Source organism: Ctenopharyngodon idella, chromosome 10 (genome assembly GCF_019924925.1).
Source record: "Ctenopharyngodon idella isolate HZGC_01 chromosome 10, HZGC01, whole genome shotgun sequence".
NCBI classification, from domain to species: domain Eukaryota; kingdom Metazoa; phylum Chordata; class Actinopteri; order Cypriniformes; family Xenocyprididae; genus Ctenopharyngodon; species Ctenopharyngodon idella.
Genome location: NC_067229.1, coordinates 35,921,697 through 35,946,276, shown reverse-complemented (window position 1 = coordinate 35,946,276; position 24,580 = coordinate 35,921,697). Strand labels below are relative to the sequence as shown.

At 35.5% G+C, this 24,580-nt stretch overlaps 1 protein-coding gene across 1 annotated transcript; it reads left to right on the top strand.

Annotated features, from left to right (window-relative positions):
• The first annotated feature begins 555 nt into the window (after positions 1–555).
• postna (periostin, osteoblast specific factor a) lies at positions 556–20,917 on the top strand. The gene is made up of 25 exons (XM_051910961.1): positions 556–776; positions 1,731–1,829; positions 5,542–5,606; positions 6,117–6,274; positions 6,479–6,643; positions 7,766–7,912; positions 8,051–8,192; positions 9,919–10,131; positions 10,325–10,459; positions 10,606–10,754; positions 11,043–11,179; positions 11,871–12,001; positions 12,086–12,216; positions 13,190–13,292; positions 13,514–13,581; positions 13,722–13,767; positions 13,896–13,928; positions 16,357–16,650; positions 16,742–16,798; positions 17,132–17,221; positions 18,367–18,417; positions 18,982–19,041; positions 19,763–19,849; positions 19,934–19,975; positions 20,197–20,917. The coding sequence occupies exons 1-25, from the start codon at positions 658–660 to the stop codon at positions 20,247–20,249; spliced, it is 2,775 nt and encodes a 924-aa protein (XP_051766921.1). The 5' UTR covers positions 556–657; the 3' UTR covers positions 20,250–20,917.
• The last annotated feature ends 3,663 nt before the right edge of the window (positions 20,918–24,580 follow it).

Below are 24,580 nucleotides of genomic sequence, written 5' to 3'. Positions count from 1 at the left end.
TTGTCCAAAGGATCGCCTGAGGCCTGAACCATGAGCGCCAGCTTAAAACCGCCAGATTCCAGATATGGACAACAGCCCGGTGATGAAGAAACTGGCTGGAGATTGAATGGTTACAGTATGATTAGACATTATCCTTTCATCTGATTCCCTCAGTAGCGTTCTGCAGATAATGAACATCCTGTTTCTGAGGACAAACCTGCAGAGCACCTGAGAAAGTGATGGTGTAAATGAATGATAAAGATTTTTCTGTCACTTATAAGATTAATACTGAGCTGCAGTGATTAAAAATAAAGGTGCAATGCTTGCAGAGTATGTGATTTTAAAAGGAACAAGTGTGTCTAAAACATTTGGCATATAATGTAGATATTTTATATGTAATGCAACTAAACATTTCCAGATGGCCATACTATTGTAAGACCCTCTGACTCTCTTCTTTCTGTCTCTGTAAATGTGGAAGGTCCTTCTTAGGCGTACAGGGTTCTCACGGAGGGGGCGGATCCATAGGAAGCAGGTTGATTCTCTCTCTGTATTAATCTCTGTCATTGTTTGAGACAGAAAGAGAAGGGGAGGGGTGATATAAAGGCTCGTTCCCTGTTGCTCGCTCCCATTCCTTCTGCTTTTTTTTGAGTGGGTTTGATTTGCAGGGGGTTCTCCAGTATGATATTTTTGTTTACGGCCACCTTCGCCATCCTGGCACTCTCCTCCCTGGACCAGGTGGATTCTTCAGCCTATGACAAGATAGTCACACACAGTCGCATCAGGGCTAAGAAAGAAGGGTAAGATTGTTTTAAAAGTTTACCTTTGCTGACTAGGAACAAGATGGTTAATTTTGTTAATATTATTAATAACTATTGTTAATATTGTTAAAACCTAAAATTATATATAAGTCCACATTGAAATGCTGGGACTCAAAATGCTATTTAAGCCTTTAAAATAAAACAACAAAAACACATTATGATACATAAACGTAAAATGTTTTTGTACTGTTTCTTAGTTACTAATTAAATATCATAATTTTTGAATTGTGCCATGTTATATACCTACCAAAACCTTCTTTTTTTTTTGTTAGATTTTCACACAAATTATACTTACATAATATTTGTAATGGAAACAAATGTATCAAATAAAAAAAAAACAAATACAAAATAAGCATTTTCACTAGGAGTGTCAGACCCCCACTGTATTTTTATATTAGGTTATATTTTATTTATGTTATATACAGGATGAACCTAACATACGATCATTTAAATAATATATTTTATAAATAAAAGTAGTTTTATTGTTTAAAAAGCATCATTGTGCACTTAATTAGAACTGAATCTGAAATATTATGTTACATTTATTTATTTTTTATAAGTATAAATATATTTATGATATAATATTTCTGTTTTAGATGTCAAATATTTTTATTTTACTAAATGTATTTACTTTACAATTCAAATTCAATACAAATTTCACAGAATCTGTGTATCATCAACAAGTCATTTAAAAATGCAGAATATTTTAATCTATTTTTATTTATTGACCATAAATGTATTTCTAAAATGCAAATAGACTAAAAAGCAATTTTTATTTTGTTCAGTCAGCTCTTTAAAGCAATTTGTCAGGACTTCTATATAATCACCTGCCTAACTGATTACCCTGTGTCCTGTTAGTCTGTCATGTCTGCAGTTATCAACCATCCCCAGAGGGTTTTTTTTTTTAAACACACATGCTCTCTTTTTTTCCAGGCCCAATGTGTGTGCTTTACAGCAGGTCATGGGGACAAAGAAAAAGTACTTCAGCACATGCAGAAACTGGTACAAGAAATCCATCTGTGGCAAAGCGGCGTAAGTCATCCATTCCTTTTCACTCTTGACACTTTAGCCAGGTTTCTGCCCGTGATCTCATCAGAGGTCAGAGGTCGCTGTGAAAAAGCGCCTGTGGTTCTCAGGGTGAAAGTGGGTCATGATGGTGATGGATTACATTGATTATGCTTGTTCGGTGCTGTAGGGCGTGTTCAAGGAAAGTGAATGAAGCAGAAGCATTTGAAACTGTTTTGTACACTTCATATAGATCAGTTTTGTTTGTTTTTTTGTATTAGTAATGATTTAAGACAAGTTGGATTTTTGCCAAAACAAGCTGGTCCAAACCGTAAATACTCCCTAGAGTGAGATGATTTATGATGCAAAAACATATTACACTTTGGAGCCTTTCTCTCAGCTCGCAGCAGGGTGAAAGAAGTTAGATGCACTTGTCAGCCGAGTGCATCTAACTGTACTTGTTTATGGCAGATAAACCGCAGCTCATGTTCTCTGACTACGACTTGACATATTTATCGTTGCTCCAGTGGCTTCTCTCTCTGTTTTCTCCTCAAATGCCACAATAATTTACTACATCTTCCCTGAGAGGATGATGTAAGCATGTTTCTGGGCTCTATAAGACTGTGATGGAAGCCTTAGGGACAGTGGTGACTAGTAATTGGCAGGCTGAATTTTTCAGGCTCAACTCAGCCTTTCCACTGGCAGAGATCTGCAATACATGAAAGAACAGAGAAAAACCTTTGGCCTCAGGAAATGTCTGTGTTTGATTGTACAGTTTTTTCTGTCATTTCTGTTTTTAATTTGTGATCTTATGGATCTATATATATATATATATATATATATATATATATATGTGTGTGTGTGTGTGTGTGTGTGTGTGTATATATACATTCATACATTTTTGATGTGGCTTAAGTGTCCAAATACTTTTTGGGGCCACTGTATGTGTGGGACAATTTGTATGGGTGTGGTCTTGGTAAATTTGGTTGGTTGTGTGTGTGTGTGTGTGTGTGTGTGTTCTTGTATACATGGTTTATGAGGACACAAATGTGTAATGACATGGATATTACAATGTAAACATGGTTTATGAGGATACTTCCTGTGTCCTCGTAAACCAAATGGCTTAAAAAAACATACTAAACAGTGTTTTTTTTTTTTTTTAAATTCCAAAAATGCAGACAGTTTTTTGTGATGGGTAGGTTTAGGGGTAGGGGTAGTGTAGGGGGATAGAATATACAGTCTATGGAGAGTCCCCGTACACCACATGTACAAGTGTGTGTGTGTGTGTGTGTGTGTGTGTGTGTGTGTCGGGGGGGGGGGGGGGGGGGGGGGGGGGGGGGGGGGGGGGTTGTGTACAGCTGTGTTTAATCATGCAGCAGCATGTCCAGGAACCTAAAGGACTGATTCTTCTTCATGCCTGTAGTCTTTAGACATTGATTTTGGAAGAGAGAAAGCTAATAAAATATTCTCAGCTCCAGTTTAAGCTTTTAATTATATATCATAACCGTTGCCCTCAGTTTAACCTTCTCAAGAGAGAATTATAAAGAATTATAAAGAGTCTCCTGTGTACGTTAATCAGCGTCCTGTGAGATTTATGGTACACCTCAATTCAATTGTCATTCTTTTTCTCACCTGCAGTGTTGTTTTACTCTTGGATTTCCTCCAGCATATACAGTATGCCTGCAGCCTCTCTGGTCACTGTACAAAACATATGAAAGCAATTTTGAATGTGTCTACTGGGAGGTAAATAATAAAAGCACAAAAAAAGTCTTCCTGGCTGGCGTCTCACCCCAGTTCCCCCTGACTAAACTCTGGGCAGCAGTAGGCCTGGAGCTGCCCAGCTTGCTGTCTCTCCTCTGGCCGCTTAGGGGAAAGTTTGAGTCAGGCCTCTCTCAGGGGTCCCGCTGGCTTCCTTTTTCCTTCCTTCACCGACACTGGGAACATTGTTCAGTGTCAGTGGATGAACTCCACCACAGCTGCAACGTCTGCGCCTCTAGACGCTATCATGATGATAAAAAAAGAGAAAAAGAGCAATTTAATCTGTGCAGTGTCAGGTGCGTGGTTTCAACCATATCTGACAAACAGCAGGGCTACATGGCACGATAATTCTCAAAACCACACATCTCTCGCTAAGACCAGTGAGGAAAGACATTAGTCATGGGAGAATTACATGCACACCATCTGCAGACAGCTGTTAGAAAGCCTCTTTGCCTTTTTTTTTTAAATAGAAAGTTAGACCTTTTAACTTTTAGGCAAGCGGCCAAGATACAAATTAGTGTTTACTCTTAATAAACATCTAAAAAGATTTTAAAATAAATGTAAATATAAATAAAATAAAAAATCTTTTATACAAATAAAGATATTTAGCCTGGGAAGGAGATTTTGTTTTCTTTATCAGCTTTTTCCCACATACTATAGTTTTGGTAGTGTTTTTTGAAATGTTCACTTTAATATTGCAGTTGATTAAACATCATTGAGAGTGAACAAAAAGCAAATTGAGAAATTTTTGAAATTTTTAATAAGGAAAACACTCTAAATGTGGCAAATGTGTCTCCTCTTGAGTTTCAGAAAAGATCTCTACTGTGCTCAAATTTGCCAAAATAAAAAGTCTGGCATTAAAAGATTTCAATTAGAAATTAGGAATTTGTACTTGAAAAAGAGCTTTCATTATCTGGTCTATCACATACATCCCAGCTAACAGGGAACGTTCTCAGAACGTTTTTACTTCTTTCAGAACATTCAGAGAACATTCAAAAGTTTGTATGCAAAATGAAGAAACTAAATGTTCCGTTAAAGTTTTCATAACCAAACGTTTTGAAATAATGTTTTTATAACCTTCTTAGAACATATTATTGTTAGCTGGGATAACAATATATGTCTGTTACTGTTTAAATTTGTATCAAATTGTGAATTCCCCAAGTAATTTATTGAAAAGCATCTAAAACAAAGTTGATACTTGAATAAAATGTAACTGAGACTACCTGAGCCACCCCTGAGCGATAAAATTTCCTCTGAGAGCGCATATCAACCTGTACGCTCATGATGTGTTCAATAAACCACTGGGACACTGCACATTTTTCCACACTGCATGCCAGATAGAGATACCAGTTGAAGTTACTGTAAAAAATAAACATCAATCATCGTGCTGTCAAAACAGCCCAGAGGCAAGTGACCTCACATGTTTCATGCTTTCTCTGTCAGGCCTGGCTCAGGTTTTGCCCTCTTATGTTGTCAAAATTTTTGAGGATTTGCAGATGAGATAATACTGTGGAACCTACTGTCACAGAACATATAAGTATTCTGAGGAGAAGTTATATAGCTGTAATATATTGATTGTTTTGTCTTTGAATAGAATCTGTCTTGATAGGTAATGATGGATATTAAGTTCAGATAACGATGAATATTAAGTTCAGCAGTTTGTGACGCATTTTGATTTTTAAAAACTGCAAAAATCCAGATAAAAGTCCAGATGGTTAAACAAACATGTTTTATATGAAAAAGACACATCTGTGTACATTTAAAAATTAACAAGACATGCTAAAATAATTTATCATGTGAATTTTCTGGAACGAATAAAAACAAAATGTCAATTCTTCCATTTTATAACAAAGGAATAAATTAGGTCGAGAATAAAATACTTTAAAATGCTATACTAAAAATATATAATCTCAACATCAGTTGAATATGAAGTTTATGATACGGTTTCTATAATTTGACTCTTTTTCTTTATTCTATGCAGGATGATATTATATGAGTGCTGCCCAGGTTATATGAAGTTAGACGGGAAGCGTGGATGCCCTGCAGGTCTGTATTCATTCTTTCCATCAATATGAATATTACATATTTTATATCTTCTTATGAGGTTGCTGGTCTTAGTGGTTGTTAGCATGTTGCTATATGATTGCTAAGTCCAAGTAGCACGATTTAAGGTGTCAGTCATGTCTGTAACACAAATAACTTAACATTCACATATGGTTAATTTTATTGGTATATTGGATTATGCCAACAATTATAATACATTTGACTTCAGTTTAAGGTCATGCTTAGATTAAATATCAGGTTATTCATTGGCTAGGAGTTCAGTAGAGGAGAACATTAGTTTTTGTTCTCTAAACAAAAACTAGACCCAGCTGGCTGTACTTATACATGAGATTAATGAGCCACATCTTGTGTTGAATGTAGACTCGAGGTTCACATCATCTGACTTTGGATTATGTGCTGTATTGTAACTCTATATTGAATCTCTTTATTTAATAGAAACTGTGCATGAGACTCTTTATGCTTATTTCCTGTAAATTTCACTCCACCACTCAGTGGCCCCTATTGACAGTGTTTACGGCACCCTGGATCTGGTGAAAGCCAAGATCACCCAGCGATACGCGGACCAATCCAAACTGAGGGAAGAAATCGAGGGAGCAGGATCTTACACAATGTTTGCACCCAGTGACGATGCCTGGGAAGATTTAGATTCTGTGAGTCGTATTCCAGGCCATGTTCTACTTCATTTGAACCGCAGTATTTGCATGCTATGTTTAAATCAGTGATGTGTTAAGCATACTTGGAGCACTGAATGGAACTTATTAAAAAATAATAAATTGAAGATATGTCGTCATGCTGTCAACTTTTTCCCCAGTGCAAAGCTCTTACATTTTACCGTCATTTCTGTATATTTGCAGGTAGCGAAAGCTGCCGTGGTCAACAGTGGAAACCTTGAGCTTTACAATGCACTCCACTATCACATGGTCAACAAACGTCTTCTCACTAAGGACCTGAAGAATGATATGACCCTGGAGTCCATGTATAACAAACAAGGCCTCTATATCAATCACTACTCGAATGGAGTACGTTTCTCTTTTCTTCAAATTCACTGTGTGTATATGCTTTTTTAGTATTATTTCCCCCAGTTTCACAGACAAGGCTTGAGCTAGTCCTAGACTAAAATGCATGTTTGTGCTGTTTTAGCTGAAAGTAACTTGTACTGATGTATCTTAAAATATGTCAGTGCCATTGTTTTGTCTCAAGATGCGCACCAGTAATGTGTTTTTCTAGTGAACGTTTATAAAAGATACTTAAATGGCCTAATTGAACTAAGACCTAATCCTGGCTTATTTCTAATTTTTTAAGCTTATTTATTTCATTTTTTATTTCTGCTTTAAAAAAAAATGCTATTCGTAATTGCTAAATTGTTATGAAATGCACTTTAAAGATCCTGCCATCATATAGGCCTAGTCATCCTCGTGTCGTTTCAAACCTGGGGCGCGTGTAACTCGCTGCTGAACTACCATACTACGATGCATCGTTGAACAAATCAATTAGCTAATCACGACTGTTTCCCGAAACCATATTGTCGCAAACCTGTCGTTCAGCCACGTTGGTGACTGACGTCACGCAGGTGGTGAGTAATAACTTCTTTAAATTAATCCGTTTGAGATCGAATTAATGCTAGATTTTCTGCTATAAATTACGGACATGGCATTAGAGAACTAATTCTCATTTTCCTCAGTTATTTTGCTTTATTTCCAGATTAAATCAAATGCTTGTTCTTACGTACTAGAGCACGTACGCACATGCGCACTCTTCAAAAACTGTGCTTTAAATCTCTTGACAAACTGAAATATATAAATGACATTTGTATATATTCGAAATAAAAGATATACATTGTACTTAATGTCAGCTTGCTTTTTTTTTTTTGAAGAATAAGGTTTCAACAATTTTTTTGCATATAATGCAAGTCAGTGCCAAAACAACATTGATTGGACCCCACTGACTTTCACTGAGTGGACAAAAAAAAAAGAAAAAAAAAAAAGAAAATTTTCTTTTGTCTTCCAAAAAAGAAATAAAGTCGTACAGGTTTGGGGCGACATGAGTAAGATGTTTATGATGACAGAATTTTCATTTTTGGTTGAACTAATCATTTCACTTCAGTTTAAAGTCACTAAACTGATCTGTTTCAATGATTTCAGGTTGTCACTGTGAACTGTGCCCGGATCATTCACGGCAACCAGGTGGCCACTAATGGAGTTGTGCATGTCATTGATCGGGTCATCAGCGTCGTAAGCCAAACGATAAAGGACGTGATCGAAAACGATGATGAACTGTCTACGCTGAACGTATGTGGTGTTATGACTGTGGTTTTGTAAATGAATACTGTATGACCAAAACTCCTTGGAGGCTTGCTAAATTTCTTATAGAAACCATTACAGATGAAAAATATTTCTCACTAACATTTTGTTTGACATCTTTTATAGACAGCTGCTGGGAATTCGGGACTCCTGGCCCAGCTGGGTGAGCCCGGACACTACACACTTTTTGCTCCGACCAACGAGGCATTTGATAAACTAGACAGCAACACCCTTGAGAGACTTATGAGTGACACTACTGTACTTCAAGGTAAACAATTTATTTTTGTTTTCAAGGGGTTTCAGGGGGTTGCATTACAAAGCTAGTAGTAATACTAGCAGTAATACTGCTACTTTGGTTTTAAAGTCTTCATCACAACATACACTTTCTTTTAAATGTTTAGGGTCAGTAAGATTTTCTTTTTGAAAGAATTTAATACTTTTATTCAGCATTAAATTGATCAAAAGTTACAGTAAAGACTTTTACAAATAATAAATGCTGTTCTTTCTAACTTTCTATTCATCAAATAAACCTGAAATCAAATAAAAGCAGCCTTGGTGGTGAGCAGAAGAGACTTCTCAAAGACATTCAAAAATCTTACCGACCCCAAACTTTTGAACGGCAGTGTATGTGCATACAAAACATGCACAGGATGAAAAATCACCTTCAAAGATTTGAAAGACTAGCAGCCTCATGTTTTAAGTAAACTCCACAAATGCAGTCCAATCCAAGCAGTGCCACATTCTCAGACGGCGGGCAAACAGCAGATCTGACCGCAGCCACAATGGGATCCAAAATCAAGTTTGGTCAAGACCTCTAACAGGATGGGAAATGCTTAGATGCTGAATAATACTTCATCGGATTCTGATGAAAAAGATTAGGTATTTTGTGGTGAGACAATTATAAGTGTTGTAACAGACAAAAGTGTGTCTGTTTTCCCCATGACACAGTTTCACAAAGAAAAGGCAGCAAATATTGGCTAAGAAGAGGGTCTCTTTACAACTAATCTAATCTATGTGACCTTTTTAGATTAGATTAACATTTAAAGAAAAAGCGTTATAAGAAAATAACGTATAGACATATATATATATATATATATATATATATATATATAAACAGATTGCTTGTGTATTTTGTCTACTTAAATTAGATTTGTTTAGCATGACTCATTTAAGGCTAGTAGGACCACACAGATGTACAGTATAATGTCAGCATTACATCACTTCTGGCTCTTACAGGATCTTTGGCCCTGTCCAAATGGCTCACTTGATGTGGACTTGCGGTCTTGTGGACTTTGCTTGCATGTGTACATGATGTCCACTTTTTTGTTTACAGAGACTAAGAGTTAAAATATAAATCCAGTTAAGATCTTTCTTTTTTAGCTTTTTTAGCTTATTTTAAAGTTTGCTTTGTCTTTTTTTAAAAATAATTTGAATCATCTTGCAGCCCCCTTGAAAGTGTGCTGAAGCCGTCAAGTGGAAATGTAAACCACTGCTCTAAAGTGTCCCATTTTTTCCCTTTGAGGCCACCCTTGCACATTGACGTTGACTCCACAGCAGACTACCCAGTAGCCCATGTTGCTAAGTGTAAATTCAGAAAAGGCCATTTTGAATAGGGCCAAATTGTCTTATGAAGGTGGTTTTTATTTAAATTTTGGTTGGGCGAAGCACTTAAAGTTGTCAAAATGCACATATATGTACAGCTTAAACAGATTCAGGAAATAAGCTCAGCTGCTGGGAAAGTGATAACACAGATCACAGTTGATGTAAGAGTCTCAACTATCCACCAGATTGCCCCCGCACAGGAAGAACTGGGCGGATGCCCCAGTAGTCTACATGAGCTTCTGTGTTTTTAACTGTCTTTGGAGATCTATAGCCTGAAGGTCTATAGGTCTGATCTATAGCCTCATTTCAACAGTTTAGATCACCACACTGTTTATCTTTCAATCTGTCACTTAACCTTTCTTAATCTCTCTTGTCCTGGTTATTTTTCCAAGCCCTGTTGAAGTACCACCTCCTGAACTCAGTGCAGTGCTCTGAGGCCATTATGGCGGGCTCAATCTATGGGACTCTTGAGGGCAGTAATATTGAGATTGGATGTGATGGTGAGAGCCTTACAGTCAATGGTATCAAGATGGTGCTGAAGAAGGACATTGTCACCACCAATGGGGTCATTCATTTGATCGACCAGGTGCTCATGCCTGACTCGGGTGAGACTCTGTACATGCCCACTGGGTTCAACATGACATTATTTGATCTTAAAGGGATAGCTCACCCAAATAAATCACACCCACATATCATATATTAGCAGATATTAAAATATACAACTTTATTGACACTAATATAACATCTAAATCTCAATCTGAAGTTATGAATAGTGTGTATCTTTTGTATGTCTTGCAGCCAAGCAGGTGATGGAGCTTGTGGGCAAATCTCAGAGCACGTTTGGTGACTTGGTGTCTGAGCTCGGCCTCTCTGCAGCCATGCAGCCTGAGACTGAGTATACTCTTCTCGCCCCACTGAATCAAGCCTTTTCTGGTGAGTTGGCCGCATGACTCATGATACAGGAAGTTTCTGCAGATATATTCAGTTTGTATTTAATATAGTTACACTTCTGAATGACACGCAGTCCTGGTTAAAATGTCAAAATAACTTCAAGTGTCTCCTCATCACCTGCCATGCAGATGAGGTAATGTCCATGGACCAGCGTCTCCTGAAGATTATTCTGGAAAACCACATCCTGAAATTCAAGGTCTCTCTGAATGAACTCTACAGCGGCCAGCTGCTCGAGACCCTTGGAGGAAAGTTGCTCAGAGTCTTTATTTATCGCACGGTGAGAGACAAAGACTCATAATATTTTTGTCTAAGAGAAAGAGTCTTAGAGAAAGATTGAGGACCTGCAAACAATTACTGTGTAAACTAAATGAGTGAAAACAACCATTTTTTAAATGCTTTATTGCTCTGGTCTTTGGCAGTTAAGTTTGATACACTTGTATATTTGCTTCAGGTAAGTCTGTAGAATAAAAAATTCTCCTTGTCTAACTATATTGTTTCTCAATACTCTGTAAAATGTCCAAAGCTCAACTATCATTTAATTCTCCTCAACATGTGTGTGTATTAGGCTGTGTGTATTGAGAATGCATGTATGGTCAGAGGTAGCAGAGAAGGAAGTAACGGAGTCCTTCATCTCATGAGGTCCCTGATCCAGCCGCCCCAGTCAACCATCTATGAGCTGCTCTTGAAAGACGGACGATTCAAGTGAGATTGTCATCATGTGAAATGATTATATATATTTACAGTAATAATTAAAGTCCCCCTGTGTGGTATATGTCTATGTGGTGTTTTTAATATACTTTAAGACAAACAATGTGAAAATTCATAAGTCAACACCATTGCTGAGTATTTTGTCTTTAAAACTGCAGTGATTTAAAGACAGTTTAAAAAACGCGGTTTGAAATCGCTAGTGTTTTTTACGTCACAAACTACCTTGTAACCAATCGCGTCAATGTTCCGGCATATCATTAACTATGAACACTGTAAAGCAAGGGGGTCGTGTAACATTAGCAACACATTATTAGCTGTTTGATAACAGTCAAGCAAAAGGCTAATCATATTAATTACCGTTATGTGTAAAAAGTGATACCATTGTGCAGCGTTTACCTCAGTAAGTTGACTGAGTGGATCATTGAGCTTGTGTGAGTGAGTGGAGGCGGGGCTAATTAGCATATTCATAGATCCACGTATACTAAATTAAGCAAGGGTGTAGAGTTACATTTAAGCTATTTTAAGGCATGAAGAATTTTTTGCACAGGAAAAAACATTTAAATATGTCATTTTGGTGATTAAAGATGAGTTTTAAGGGATAAAATTATTGACTACATGGGGACTTTAATGAAAAACTACAAAATATTAAGTACAAGTGCTTCATCAACTGGCTGAATTGTTCCAGAATCTTTCTGTCTCTGATGGAGAGTGCTAAACTAACAGACCTGCTGAAGCAGGAGGGATCGTACACACTCTTTGCTCCTATCGATGCCGCCTTTGGCACCCTGACAGAGGAAGACATCGCTCTTTTAAAAAGTAAACCATTTTTCCCCTCTAATATGTCCAACTTTTGCTTGGTCTATTACCTCACAGGTGACCAGTGACTATTCTCTTATTCAGGTGACATCAACGCCCTCAGGGCAATCCTGCTCTACCATTTTAGTAATGGCATCTTTATTAATGGAGGACTGGAGGGTGGAGTGACTAATCTTCTCAAGACCATACAGGGCAACAACCTTCAAGTGCTTTCGGTAAGTACATTGATAGGATCTCTATCGGTCGTGGTTTTTAGTGAATAATAAACCAAATCTATCTGATTAAACACTGTAATTAGTGAAAACACAGAGATTTCCTCAAATGTCAGTGTTTTCCCAACATTGATTATGATAAAAATGTCCTATAATTAGCTTTTCCAGTTACATGATTAATGTTTAAAGGCTTTTGCACACTCCATAATAAAACTGTTTGACTCCAAAAGTGTGACTTTTAAATTTGAGCCAATACTAATGTTTTTATAGCACAAGAGAGGAAGGACCTGACATGCGATTATCATCAGACAATGCAATTAGATGGAGGACAAATTTCCTGTGTCTGTTCTCAAAAATTCCATGAACCAAATCCAGACCATTCATGTAAATCCTTTACAGGAAACCGTACCAGCAGGTTAACACTGAGTATGAAACTGACTTGATTATAAAAAAACATGTATCATCTCATCCTAATTAGGACTATAAACTTTTTTCTTTGTATGTTTGTGTATAGCCAAGGGTCTATGGCATGGGGCTTTTTGTTTGTGAATTTAATGCATTTGCTACAGCGATAAGGTCATAACATCCAGGCAGTTTGTTGCCATCAATCAAAATCAACATATCTCAAATCTCAGAAACGCCTCCATCCGTAACTCCCTCTAAAAGCTGGAACAATAGGTCTCCTATGGTCCAGATATTTCCTTTGCTGAAAACAGAAATCAGCACTGTAAATGTAAATTTACTTTAGTCAAGAGATATCTTACAAACAGAGCCAATACGAGAAAGTGACTTCTTAAAATGATGTGCAGCTGTTGTATTTGTCTTGGAGAACAACGTTTATTTATTATTTATTAATATTATTTTATGGATTTTTAAATATATTGTTATACTTTAATATGTATATTTTTTTTCCTCTAATCTAATTAATGGTAATTTTCAAAAAGTAATTTAATGATTAACACCATCTTCTACTCAGGTTAACAACTCCATCCATGTAAATTCAGTGGAGGTTCCAGATTTTGATCTTATGGCATCCAATGGAGTGATCCATGTAGTGAAGACTATATTATATCCTCAAGGTAAACAGCAATGAATATGCGTTTATATGCAAATATCTTTGAGATGTTTAAGATATAATATTTTGGTGGGACTTTTACAATCATTTATCAATCAATTAATTGCAAAATCAATTGCATAGATCTTCAATGTACCTGTTTTTTCCACTCTTATATAACTACAATTCCTGAGACCTAAGACACAGTCCCTAGAGCTTAATAGAGGATTTTACTGCATTTCACAGATCTGCCAGTTGGCCGTGAAGACATATTGATTCTGCTGAGGAGACTCATCAAATACATGCAACTGAAGGTACAACAGAACTCACTTCATATCTGAACGCTGACTCACATTATATAACAGATCCATCACAGTCCAGTACATCACTGTACAAACACAAATCCTCTTTTATCAGTTGGTTTTATTTATTTTTTGGTTTGGTTTGTGTATAGTTTGTATCTGGATTCACCTATCGTGAGATACCACTTACATTCATGAGTAAGTTGAGTTTCATCCCTCTCAGTTTCATTTCTCTCCTTAAGTTCCACATAACATAACGTCATCAAGGACATATGGGTTATATTCGACATGCTTTCTATGAATGAATATTGTGTTTCCCCTTGCAGAGAGGACTATAACTACACATGTCATTGAGAGAGGTAATACATTATCACATCACTTATTTTATTTTATTTATTTTATACCACTAAATGGCAACACTTTTTCCTATCCGCTCACCCACTTTCTACATGCATAAGCATTAATTTATTTTATTTGTGATACTGAGCTCCTCGGGCAAGCCCTTCTCTGCCAGCCGATTATTCCCAGAAGCTCTTTTAGGTATTTGTACAATTATGTATTTACTCAGTCATTATTCAATATAACAACAAGCCTAAACTTTGCCTCAGCTGCAACTCTGAGTAAACGGATTCATCATAGAGCCCCAGAGGACAGCGAGCACATGTTGTTTTGTTGGCTGGAACCAACACTGGCATCTCCTCTGGCAGTCTCTGGACAGATAGAGCAGATAAAGAGCCATTAGAGACAGAGAGGGAGAGGATTTCGCCTCAGACCATGGCAGGAGAACTACCTGTTGAGTAGGAGTTAATGTCGAATCTCAGAAAATTTTAAATGGAATTTATGTGCATTGATGCAATTGGAAACTTGGCTTAAAATGTGTATTTGTGAAGGTAAAAACTGATTAAAGCTTAGGTACTGGCAGTGTTTGCGAGAGTTACGACCTAGAGAGCAGAGCTTTGGATCTCAAACTATAGTGGTCAGTGACTGGCTACCTTTCTTCTTGAAAAAAAAAAAAAAAAAAGTCCCACAATTTTGTAAAGCTAATGTCTGTAATTGTCAAAACAGCCCAACATTGGCTTAACTAATACATATATATTTATATATATAAAATTCTAAAGCCTTTTATCTGGAATTTCCTTTGTGAGACCGAATCCCATAGCGGGACTCTTATTTATTGGTAAACGATGGACAAACTTTTTCCATGAAAGATCTTTTAATGACAAAGTTAGTTATAAATGAAATACAGATGGGCCTCATGAAAGTCAAGTCATTTGGAGTCTTTGTACAGCTTAATTTAATAAGCCGATGTTACAGTGTAACATTCACATGTGTCATTCATTTATCAATTTGTGCGTGTGTCATGATTCCAATGAGTCTCTAATACCACACAGAGTACAATGAAACCTTTATAATGACAAAGTAAATGGTTTAACTGTTGATTAAATGTTGATTGTGACCTGTGAACCATAACAGTAAGATTTTATTTATTTATTTTTTTAAATTAATACTTTCATTAAGCAAGGGCACATTAAATTGATCATGATAATAATAATGAAATGTTACACCATATATATAAATTTAAAATAAATGCTGTTTTTTAACTTTCTGTTCATCAAAAATCCTAAAAAAGTGTTTCCATAAAAATATTAAGCAGCACAACTGTTTTCAACATTGATAATAATAAGCATATTAGAATGATTTCTGAAGGACCATGTGACACTGAAGACTAGAATAACAATGCTGAAAATTCAGCTTTGCCATTACAGGAATAAATTACATTTTAAAATATACTGAAATAGAAAACAGTCATTTTAAATTGTAACAATATTTCATATTATTACGGTTTTTACTGATTACTGAAACATGTAAAATGTTACTGATATTAAACTGTACTGTATATAGAGAGTGTGTGTGTGTGTGTGTGTGTGTGTGTGTGTGTGTGTGTGTGTGTGTGTGTGTGTGTGTGTGTACAAATGTGTATAATGACATGGGTATTACAATGTAAACATGGTTTATGAGGACACTTCCTGTGTCCTCGTAAACCAAATGGCTTTAAAAACATACTAAACTGTGTTTTTTTTTTTTGAAATTCAAAAAATGCAGACAGTTTCCTGTGATGGGTAGGTTTAGGGGTAGGGGTAGTGTAGGGGGATAGAATATACAGTTTGTACAGTATAAAAACCATGTCTATAGAGAGTCCCCATACACCACATATACAAGTGTGTGTGTGTGTGTGTGTGTGTGTGTGTGTGTGTGTGTGTGTAATTTAGTGTTTTATTTTTTACAGTTTCTTATATACAGTCAGTGCAAACTGTGTTTGAGTTCCATCATAAAACCCAAATTATCATTTATGCTGAACCTGCATTAAAAAAAAGACACGATCCTGATCCGCAGCCACATGTTCACAATGTCTTATCTCATCTTTGGCAGAATATACTAATCTATGTTTTATGAATTCAGCAGTAGCATGAAACGTGACTCCCGTTGCAGTGTCTAGAGAGAAAGGCCAACCTGGTGTTCATTAACAGCTCTGACAGCGCCAGTAACTATTAAAGATTGGCTTAGACTCCCAGTCTCATCTTTGATCATTTACTTGTGATTTATATCACTTTGGCACAATGCTCGAATTGATTTCATATGAAGTTTGCTGCAATTGGAAGCAAACCTAACTTTAACATTTAACTTTCTGAATAATTTGTTTTTTACAAGTACCGAGAACATTGTTGAAAATATCATGGCCACTATGATTTGACATGACACCTGACAGGATCTGTACCTTTTCCACAGGTCCTGAGTTCAAGGTCACTAGGGTCATTGAGCGTGAACCCATTAAATTTACACGAGTGATTGAAGGAGAACCAAGCATCACCAAAGTTACACGAGTGATTGGAGAGACAAGTGTCACCAAAGGTACACGAGAGATTGAAGGAGAACCAAGCATCACCAAAGTTACAAGAGTGGTTGGAGAGCCAGTTGTCACCAAAGTTACTGGAGTGCTTGAAGGAGAACCAAACATAACCAAAGTTACCAGAGTGGTTAAAGGAAAGCCATCTGTTACAAAAGTCACAAGGGTCATTGAAAGTATGTCCAAACATAAAATTAAGTATCAACGTTAATTTATAAAAAACACTATTTCTTGTAACATTTTTTTGCCTCCATTCTTTTTGCTCAGCTCACAGTGCCTCATCTGATGGTGAAATTGATGCTGAGGGAGAAATCGAGAGTGAAGGTCATTCATTTTAACAGCTTTATTAGGTTGGATAGTTCAACATTACTATTTGGCCAAGTTGTTAAGAGTTAAAATGTTCAGTTGGTTTTATTTAACATTTGAGAAATTAAATCTAGTACAGTAAGAACTGGATTAGATAGAGATACTCAGCATATTCTGCATATTCAGCATAAGTCTGTTCTCAAAAGAAAATAGAAAAGTTACTCTTACTTTAACATTTCACTTTGGTTCAGAATGGCTATAAACAGAGTTGTTTTTTTTTATCCTGTCTGATACATTGAAAGGATTTTTGTGGCACAGCTATGTCAAATCTTATCACTTTATATGTTGTAGATATAACCAAGGAGAAGTTTCAGCGTGGTGACGTACATATCTTCCAGGATGAAGACATCAGACAAATCACTGACACAATCACTCAGGGAGGTTGGTCTAAGAGAGTCTTCGTTGAGTTATAGTTTACATTTTTTTAAAAAAGAGCCTATATCCAGGCCACAATGTTGCTGAAATGATAAAAGTAACCCCTTTATCTGTTATTAACTGCATTATATACTCTTTTTTTCATAAACATCATCATAGTTCTATATTAATATTATTTGTTCTATTAAAGTATTTTTATTTTTTTATTTTTTTTAAATTTGTTGAATTAGCTTTTGTGCCTTTGCCCTTGTTTTTTAGCTTTAGATCATTTTTATTTCAGTTTTAGTAATTTATTTTATTTTAGATAGTTGTCAAGTCAACATTTCATATTTTTTAAGTTTAAACTTTTCATCTAATATTTATAGTTTATTTTATTTCAGATTTATATCAGTTAACGAAAATGATTTTTATTAGTTTGAATTTTAGTCAACAATAACAGCACTGACCTGGATACAATTTGGTACTTGTATATTTAAAGGTCAATACTGTGTTTTGAACAAATTAAACTCATTGACATTGAATCAGTGAGCCATTTACACTTGAACCAAGAGACCGTTCTTGAATCTTCAGATCAGATATATCTTTCTCTGCTGCCAAACACTTTTGCCCATAATCCTTGGCATATGTAGTGATCATGTTCTTTCCAGTATTGTTTTTTTTTTAGGCCATTGATCCAAACATTAATTTGATTTATGATTTAGAAAGGCTTGGGATCTGTAAAATTCTTTTGTAGCTTCCTAAAGAGCCTGACGTTTTTATTGAGAGCAGCTGTGAACTCAGTGATTCATTCTTGTTTAGTAATGTTTAATGTTTGTTTGTCTGTCTAATTTTATGCCCATGGATTACAATCCCTAGTTACGTAACAAAATAAAGCCCTGTTGGTTTTCCCATGGCTCACACACATGGCTCTACTCCAGATGTTTTTGATTTAAGTTCCTACCCTATGGTTTTGATTCATTTTTGGCAAGATCGCACTGATGATTTAGCTAAAAGAAAGAATCGGTATTACTCCAGAACCTTCATGCAGTACAGTTAAAGTGAGATTAAGGGTTTGATTATTGACTATTACTCACTGATTTGGCTAAGGGTTGTTTTCACTTTTACCCAGAAGTTTGTTCATCCATTGTTCTCATGTATCCTTGTTCTCAAAGGTGGACCAGGGATCACCACCTTTACCAGAGTAATCAAGAAAGAGTCTGAAGGTGAGATGTAATACATCAATACACAGGGCTTGACATTAACACCCGCCAACCTGCCAAATGCGGGTGGATTTCAGCAATGGCGTGTAACGCAGTCAATCTTACTAGCCACTTTGGCAGTTTGATTTTATTTATAATATATACATTTTTCAATTGTTGTCTTTTAAAAAGGCGTCTGAAATAATAAACTAAGTGCAATGTAGTGTTGTCAAAAATATAGATTTTTTTTGATACGCATCGATACTGAGTTACGTTTTAAGTGAACGTAAACAGTTGAGAAAGAAAACGCATGTGTAACAGTATAATGGATCTGTGTGTCAGGTCTTAAAGTGACAGCAGCCTAATATGTCTGCTGCCAAATGAGATAATATTAAAAATATCTATATGGCAGTTTTTTGTTACCCATGGTATCGATGTCAAAATTGTGGGCAGTGAAAATGCTGAGTGGCTAGTAACTTTGGAAAACCACTAGCGACAGTGGCTGGTGAGCAAAAAAGTTAATGTCAAGCCCTGCTTAGTGTTTAAAATTATGAACCAAATCGAATGTTCATCTTTTTGTGCTCAAAGGTGCACCAGGGGAAACCACTATTACTAGAGTAATTAAACCAGAACCGCAGATCATTGAAGGTAAAATATGATTTTACACTTCTGATATACAGATTTTTGTTGTTTTAATTAATTGGTCAGTCAATGTTGGATATGTAATTATGCATACTAATTTTCCCTGCTTTTACAGTCTTTAAAAACACTAATGAATTAACACTTTATCAAATCTCAAAATGTAAATTTTTATATTGTGTACATTATAATGTTTTGATGCCTAAATTCAGCTGTGATGTTTAAAATTATGTTTTAAAAAGAAAAAATTGGATTGTCAGTTAAAACATGGCAATTATTGGCTTATTACTGTCAGCCAGAATTTTAATATCAGTTTCAATTACTTTACGATCTGAGAAAAAATTTAATATATAACTCTACAGTTCTTGACTCAATTTTAAAGAACACTTTATGCCAGAAAAGTTCAATATAAGGAGAAATGTCTCAAATGATTGCATAATACTTTCTTGTTTAATGGGTTATTTCACTTTGTCTAGTAATAAAGTATGTTTACGAGCTGTTTAATTCATAAAATTTAATTAAAATACAAAATTAATTAAAACCAAATCCATAAAATGATTCCATATTGAGAAGCGCGAAAAGGTTCTTTAAGTTTCTATATAGTTCTATATAGAGTGTAGTTAATTCTAATATTAAAAACAATAATTATAAAAAACATAATATTTGATAATATCTGATTTAATATTATATATTTGAATATTTACTGAATTTAATGTTATGCCTCTTTTAGGACCAGATTTCTCAAAGATTGTATCTTTGAAGGACAATCCAGAACTCTTTGAATCAGAAACAGAGAGAATCACCAGAATCATCAAGGGTTAGTGGCTTCACAGCTCGTTGCAATTGATATGAAGAAGGATCTGATGCCGAAAGTTTAATTGTTTTTTTTTTTTTTCCTCAGAGGGACGTTCTAAAAAACGAGCCGCCGTCAGACAACCGCAAGGTATGCATATCAGTTCATTAACATCTGATGTGTTCTTGAAGTCATTTTGTTGCACTTTTTATACAGATTAAGATTTAAAATACTTTTAAAATTATTTATTTTCAAACCCAACTTTATCATAATTCATAGACCTTTATATTGTAAAGAGAAATTAAATTAACCATAGATGTGTAGGGCAGCTTTTTATATATATTTATGTGTGTGTTTGTTGACTAAAACAGGATTAAGACGAAGAGTGAGACTGGTCAGGCATCACTCCAGACCCAGACAGTGAGATGAATGGAGGCTCTCTGTACCCGAAGATCCAGCTTAAGTGAAAGTCATTGTTGTAGAACAGTGTGTTTGTCCTGAAAATACGTTTTTACTACAAACAGCATTGAATGATTGCACATTACAAACCAGTGCAGTAATATCTTGGATCTGTGTAGCAAACACAAAAACCCACTTCAACTCCGATAAGGGGTACTTGAAATGGTGGTGGTTAGAAAGAAAGACATTGGTCATTTTTTTCCCAGCTGTTTATATTGTTTCTTTGAATATATACTGTATGAGCCTTGTCATTGAGCTTGTCATGCACATGATATTTTGTGGTGCTTGCATTCAGACACATGAATGCATTTTTATCTGATCAGGATCAGAATAGCTTTGGCTGTTGTTTACCTTAAATTATGCAGCTTGTAACTTTCCATCATCCCGCTGAAGTTCATTTTTATGAATTTATTCATGTAAAAAAAAATTTAATAGACAAATCTTTACATTGAAATAAGCCTCAATGGAGCTAAAAAAAATAAATAAATAAAACAATTTCTGCTTAAAACAACTCCACTTGTGATTTTACTGTTTACCTCCAAAAATTGTAACCCATCTATTCATTTTTTTAATCTGTGATGCAACTATTGTTTTATGAATCATATTAAAGGGATAGTTTGCCAAAAATGAAAATTGTCATCATTTACTCACCCTCAAGTTGTTCCAAACCTGTATGAATTTCTTTCTTCTGCTGAACACAAATAAGATGTTTTGAAGAATACAGTTAAGCGAACAGTTGATGGACCTCAAATACTATGAAAGTCAATGGGGACCATCAACTGTTTGGTTACCGACATTCTTCAAAATATCCTGATGACGGTGACTGCTAATGATGAACCTACTGATAGGCATAACCAATCATTTGTATCCAAGTACTGTACAAAGTCACTTTTGAAATGGCCGATTCTTATTCTCCACATATTCTGATAATTAATTTAAAAAATGACATGAAGTGAATGCAAAAACTAACACTGCAGAGTAAAAGAAACAAAATTTGATATAAGGGATTATGTGGCAGCATGCATAGATGCCTTTACACAAAGACATATGGATGACTAAATGTTTGAAAGAAGTCAAGCTTTGCTCCTGAACCTGAAACCCCAGACTTTATTGAAAAAACACTGGGAGGATGAACATGACTAACAAGTTGTTTCAGATGTATATACACTCTCACCATACAGCTCTCCATTGTTTGCACATGGTCTGAAGTAAAAGCTGCTAAATTCACACCAAATATCGATCCAAATTAAACTAAAACCATAAAGAAACATTTTCATTAAAATAAAATAAAATATAAAAACCTTTCAGCTAGTTGCAAAAACAATTCCGAGTAATCTGACTTTAATCTGCTTAATATGTAACATACATTGTTTTTGCCATTGCTATTATTTATAATAGCGATTGCTATGTAACTTTAGATTGCCATCTTTCAGCACATCTCCTTTAACATTTCTTTGTGTAAGTGTCATACTGACCAGTGATCTTGCATTGTCTTTAGCAAGCCAACAACAACTGGCCTTAACTCATGGACAATAGCAAAGGCCATTTCTTTCTCCACACATCTGGTCTGCCATAGAGAAAGTCATGTGTATTGTGGCTGAACTTGCAGGTTCACATATGAGTTCTATTAGTCTCCATATGTGGTCTTGCATGGGGATAGAGAACATGATTTCTTATGTTTGGAAAGATGAGGGAAAACTTGCTTGGATAACTACACACTACTAGAAGATACAGGCCAGAATCAAAACTGATTTGGATAATCTCATACATAAGACAGTTCATTACCAGACGAACTGGAAAAAGAATTCAGATGGTTTTTCCTAAAAACGCTCCCCCTGCATGCCATTGGTCGAACAAACAATTAGTCACATACTTTCACATAGTATTCACTTTTTTTTTTTCTTTTTTTTTTTTTTAATAAAATGTATTATAAAATATAATATTAATTATTCTAATATTATTTATTATGATCAATTAAACTAAAATATAAATAAAAGCTACTATTGCACTATAAACAAAATCCCATCCCTTATTATACCACAAAGACCACATTATATTTAATTAGTAACTCGGTGACAAGATCGGCAGTGAAGGGAATGATAAAGCTGAGAGGCACCTCCTTCTGTTTAACAAGATTCTTAAGAAGACCTCAGATGACTAAAACTTTGGAAGAGACGGCGCCAACTCCTGCGATGACTTCAGAAGATGCAACATCTGGATCAACACGCACATTCACATTCTATAAATCCTAATTATTGTTAATATGTAATTCATTTTTCCAGGAGCTCTTTGCTTCTACCTCCAATTAAATTGCTAACAGTGATTGTATGTTAATCGCCTAAATTATTACATTATTAGCTAACTGCAGTCTCCAAATTGTAATGTTGATATGCATTCTCTGTAAAGCTGCTTTGAAACGATATGTATCGTGAAAAGCGCTATACAAATAAATGTGAATTGAATTGAATTGAATTGAATGCTGTCCCTGATATCAGTGTGTTGGCATGCCTTTGACTCCAGTCATATATCTGACATAAAGTCATCATGACTGTAAGCATGTAGTTTTACAGTGATTTATATAGGGAGTGAGGTGATGAGTGATATGCCTGGAGGGTTCAAGAAATCCTTCATTAGGCTGGTTCAGTATTGAGAGATGGGCTCCAACTAAGAAAGTCAAAAGTACATCTGCCGTGCCATTGGCAAGAGAACTGAAAAAACACTATTTTTACTGCATTCATGTTGGAATGTGGGAATTTATGTGATAAAACAGCAGAGATGATCATTAAAAAATATTATTTTATTGGATTTTCTCATGGTTAGTTAAATCTAATGGACTGTTATTTTGTTTTATTTTTCGGTTTACTCATCTAGCTAGCTAGCTAGCTGTCTGTCTGTCTATCTCTAGCTAGCTAGCTAGCTAGCTGTCTGTCTGTCTGTCTGTCTATCTACCTATCTATCTCTATCTAGCTAGCTAGCTAGCTTTCTGTCTTTCTGTCTATCTAGCTATGTTTCAGCCTGTCTATCTATCTATCTATCTATCTTAATAATAATAATACATTTATTTTGTATAGCGCCTTTAAAAGTTGCTTTCTCAAGGCGCTTTCCAAGAAAGCTACAAAAAAGAAAAACACAACAATATAAGACAATATATTATACAAATCAACAAGAAATAAATCACAAAACAATCAAATAAAAGCTTTCCTAAAAAAGAATGTTTTGAGCAAAGTTTCAAAAACAGCTAAAGAATTGGCATCCCTAATGTCAGTTGGGGGAGAGTTCCACAGTTTTGGAGCATACGATGAAAAGGCCCTGTCACCCCTGGATCGTAACCTTGTTTTGGGGACAGCTAAGAGACCACGCTGAGAAGATCGTAAATTGCGACTTGGCGTGTAAGATGTTAAAAGATCTGCCAAATACTGTGGAGCAAGACCATGCAGAGCCTTATATGTAAGCATTAAAATTTAGAAAATCTATACGGTATTTAACAGGAAGCCAGTGCAACGTCTTCACAGGGGCGCAGCTAGCAATTTTGGGCCCTATGAAAGAATTTGAGGTTGGGGCCCCTACCGCACTAAACATACAAGTCAACCTAGCTATCCAAAATCTTTGTCTGCAATTTAATAATAATGACCTATTTCTTTTGCTATTGCTTTTGACCTCTAGGTATCAGTATTTAGTCAGAGACCTCCCATGGCTATAGCACTAGAAGATAAAAATATTCATATTCGTACATTCTTAAACAAAACCAATAGTTTAGTCAAAAATTCAAGAAGGTTTATATTCTAAAGCTCTAACTCGGCCTTAAAATAACAGTTCTTGTAATTGTTAACTATAGCATTTGTTACAATAAGGATACAATTACAGGTAAGACAATTTTTTCTTTCTTTCTTTTTATAGCATTTGTTATGAAATATAGCAACACAGTTTAGAAACTATAGCTACAACATGCCACAGCTGTAATGTAAATCTTTAGTGAAAAATCTATTCCCTTAACAGATTATATATTATAAATTCTAAAACTAGTCAAAATTTGCCACAATAAAAACAACAGAACGTGATCAATTCTAGTAAATGTGGTCTTCATGAGTTTAAAAAGCTTGCAGGATTATGTTTTCCCCTCTTTTCATCAGACATTTGTGGTTGTTTTATATCATGTTCGACTTTCTCCGTAGCGTTTTACTATCCTCAATAGAATCCAAATGGGTCGCACATTTTATCAGCAGCGTCACATAGGAACGGCTCGTGCTAATATTAACACTTTTGGAGCGCGTTGGTGAACGCGCTTACGGTGATTCG

Excerpts from the sequence above, each read along its gene's own strand:
- postna (XM_051910961.1), top strand. The coding sequence starts at position 658 with ATGATATTTTTGTTTACGGCCACCTTCGCCATCCTGGCACTCTCCTCC. Across the intron at positions 11,180-11,870 it reads TTGAAAGACGGACGATTCAA|AATCTTTCTGTCTCTGATGG; the intron begins GTGAGATTGTCA and ends GAATTGTTCCAG. Across the intron at positions 16,651-16,741 it reads AGTCACAAGGGTCATTGAAA|CTCACAGTGCCTCATCTGAT; the intron begins GTATGTCCAAAC and ends CTTTTTGCTCAG.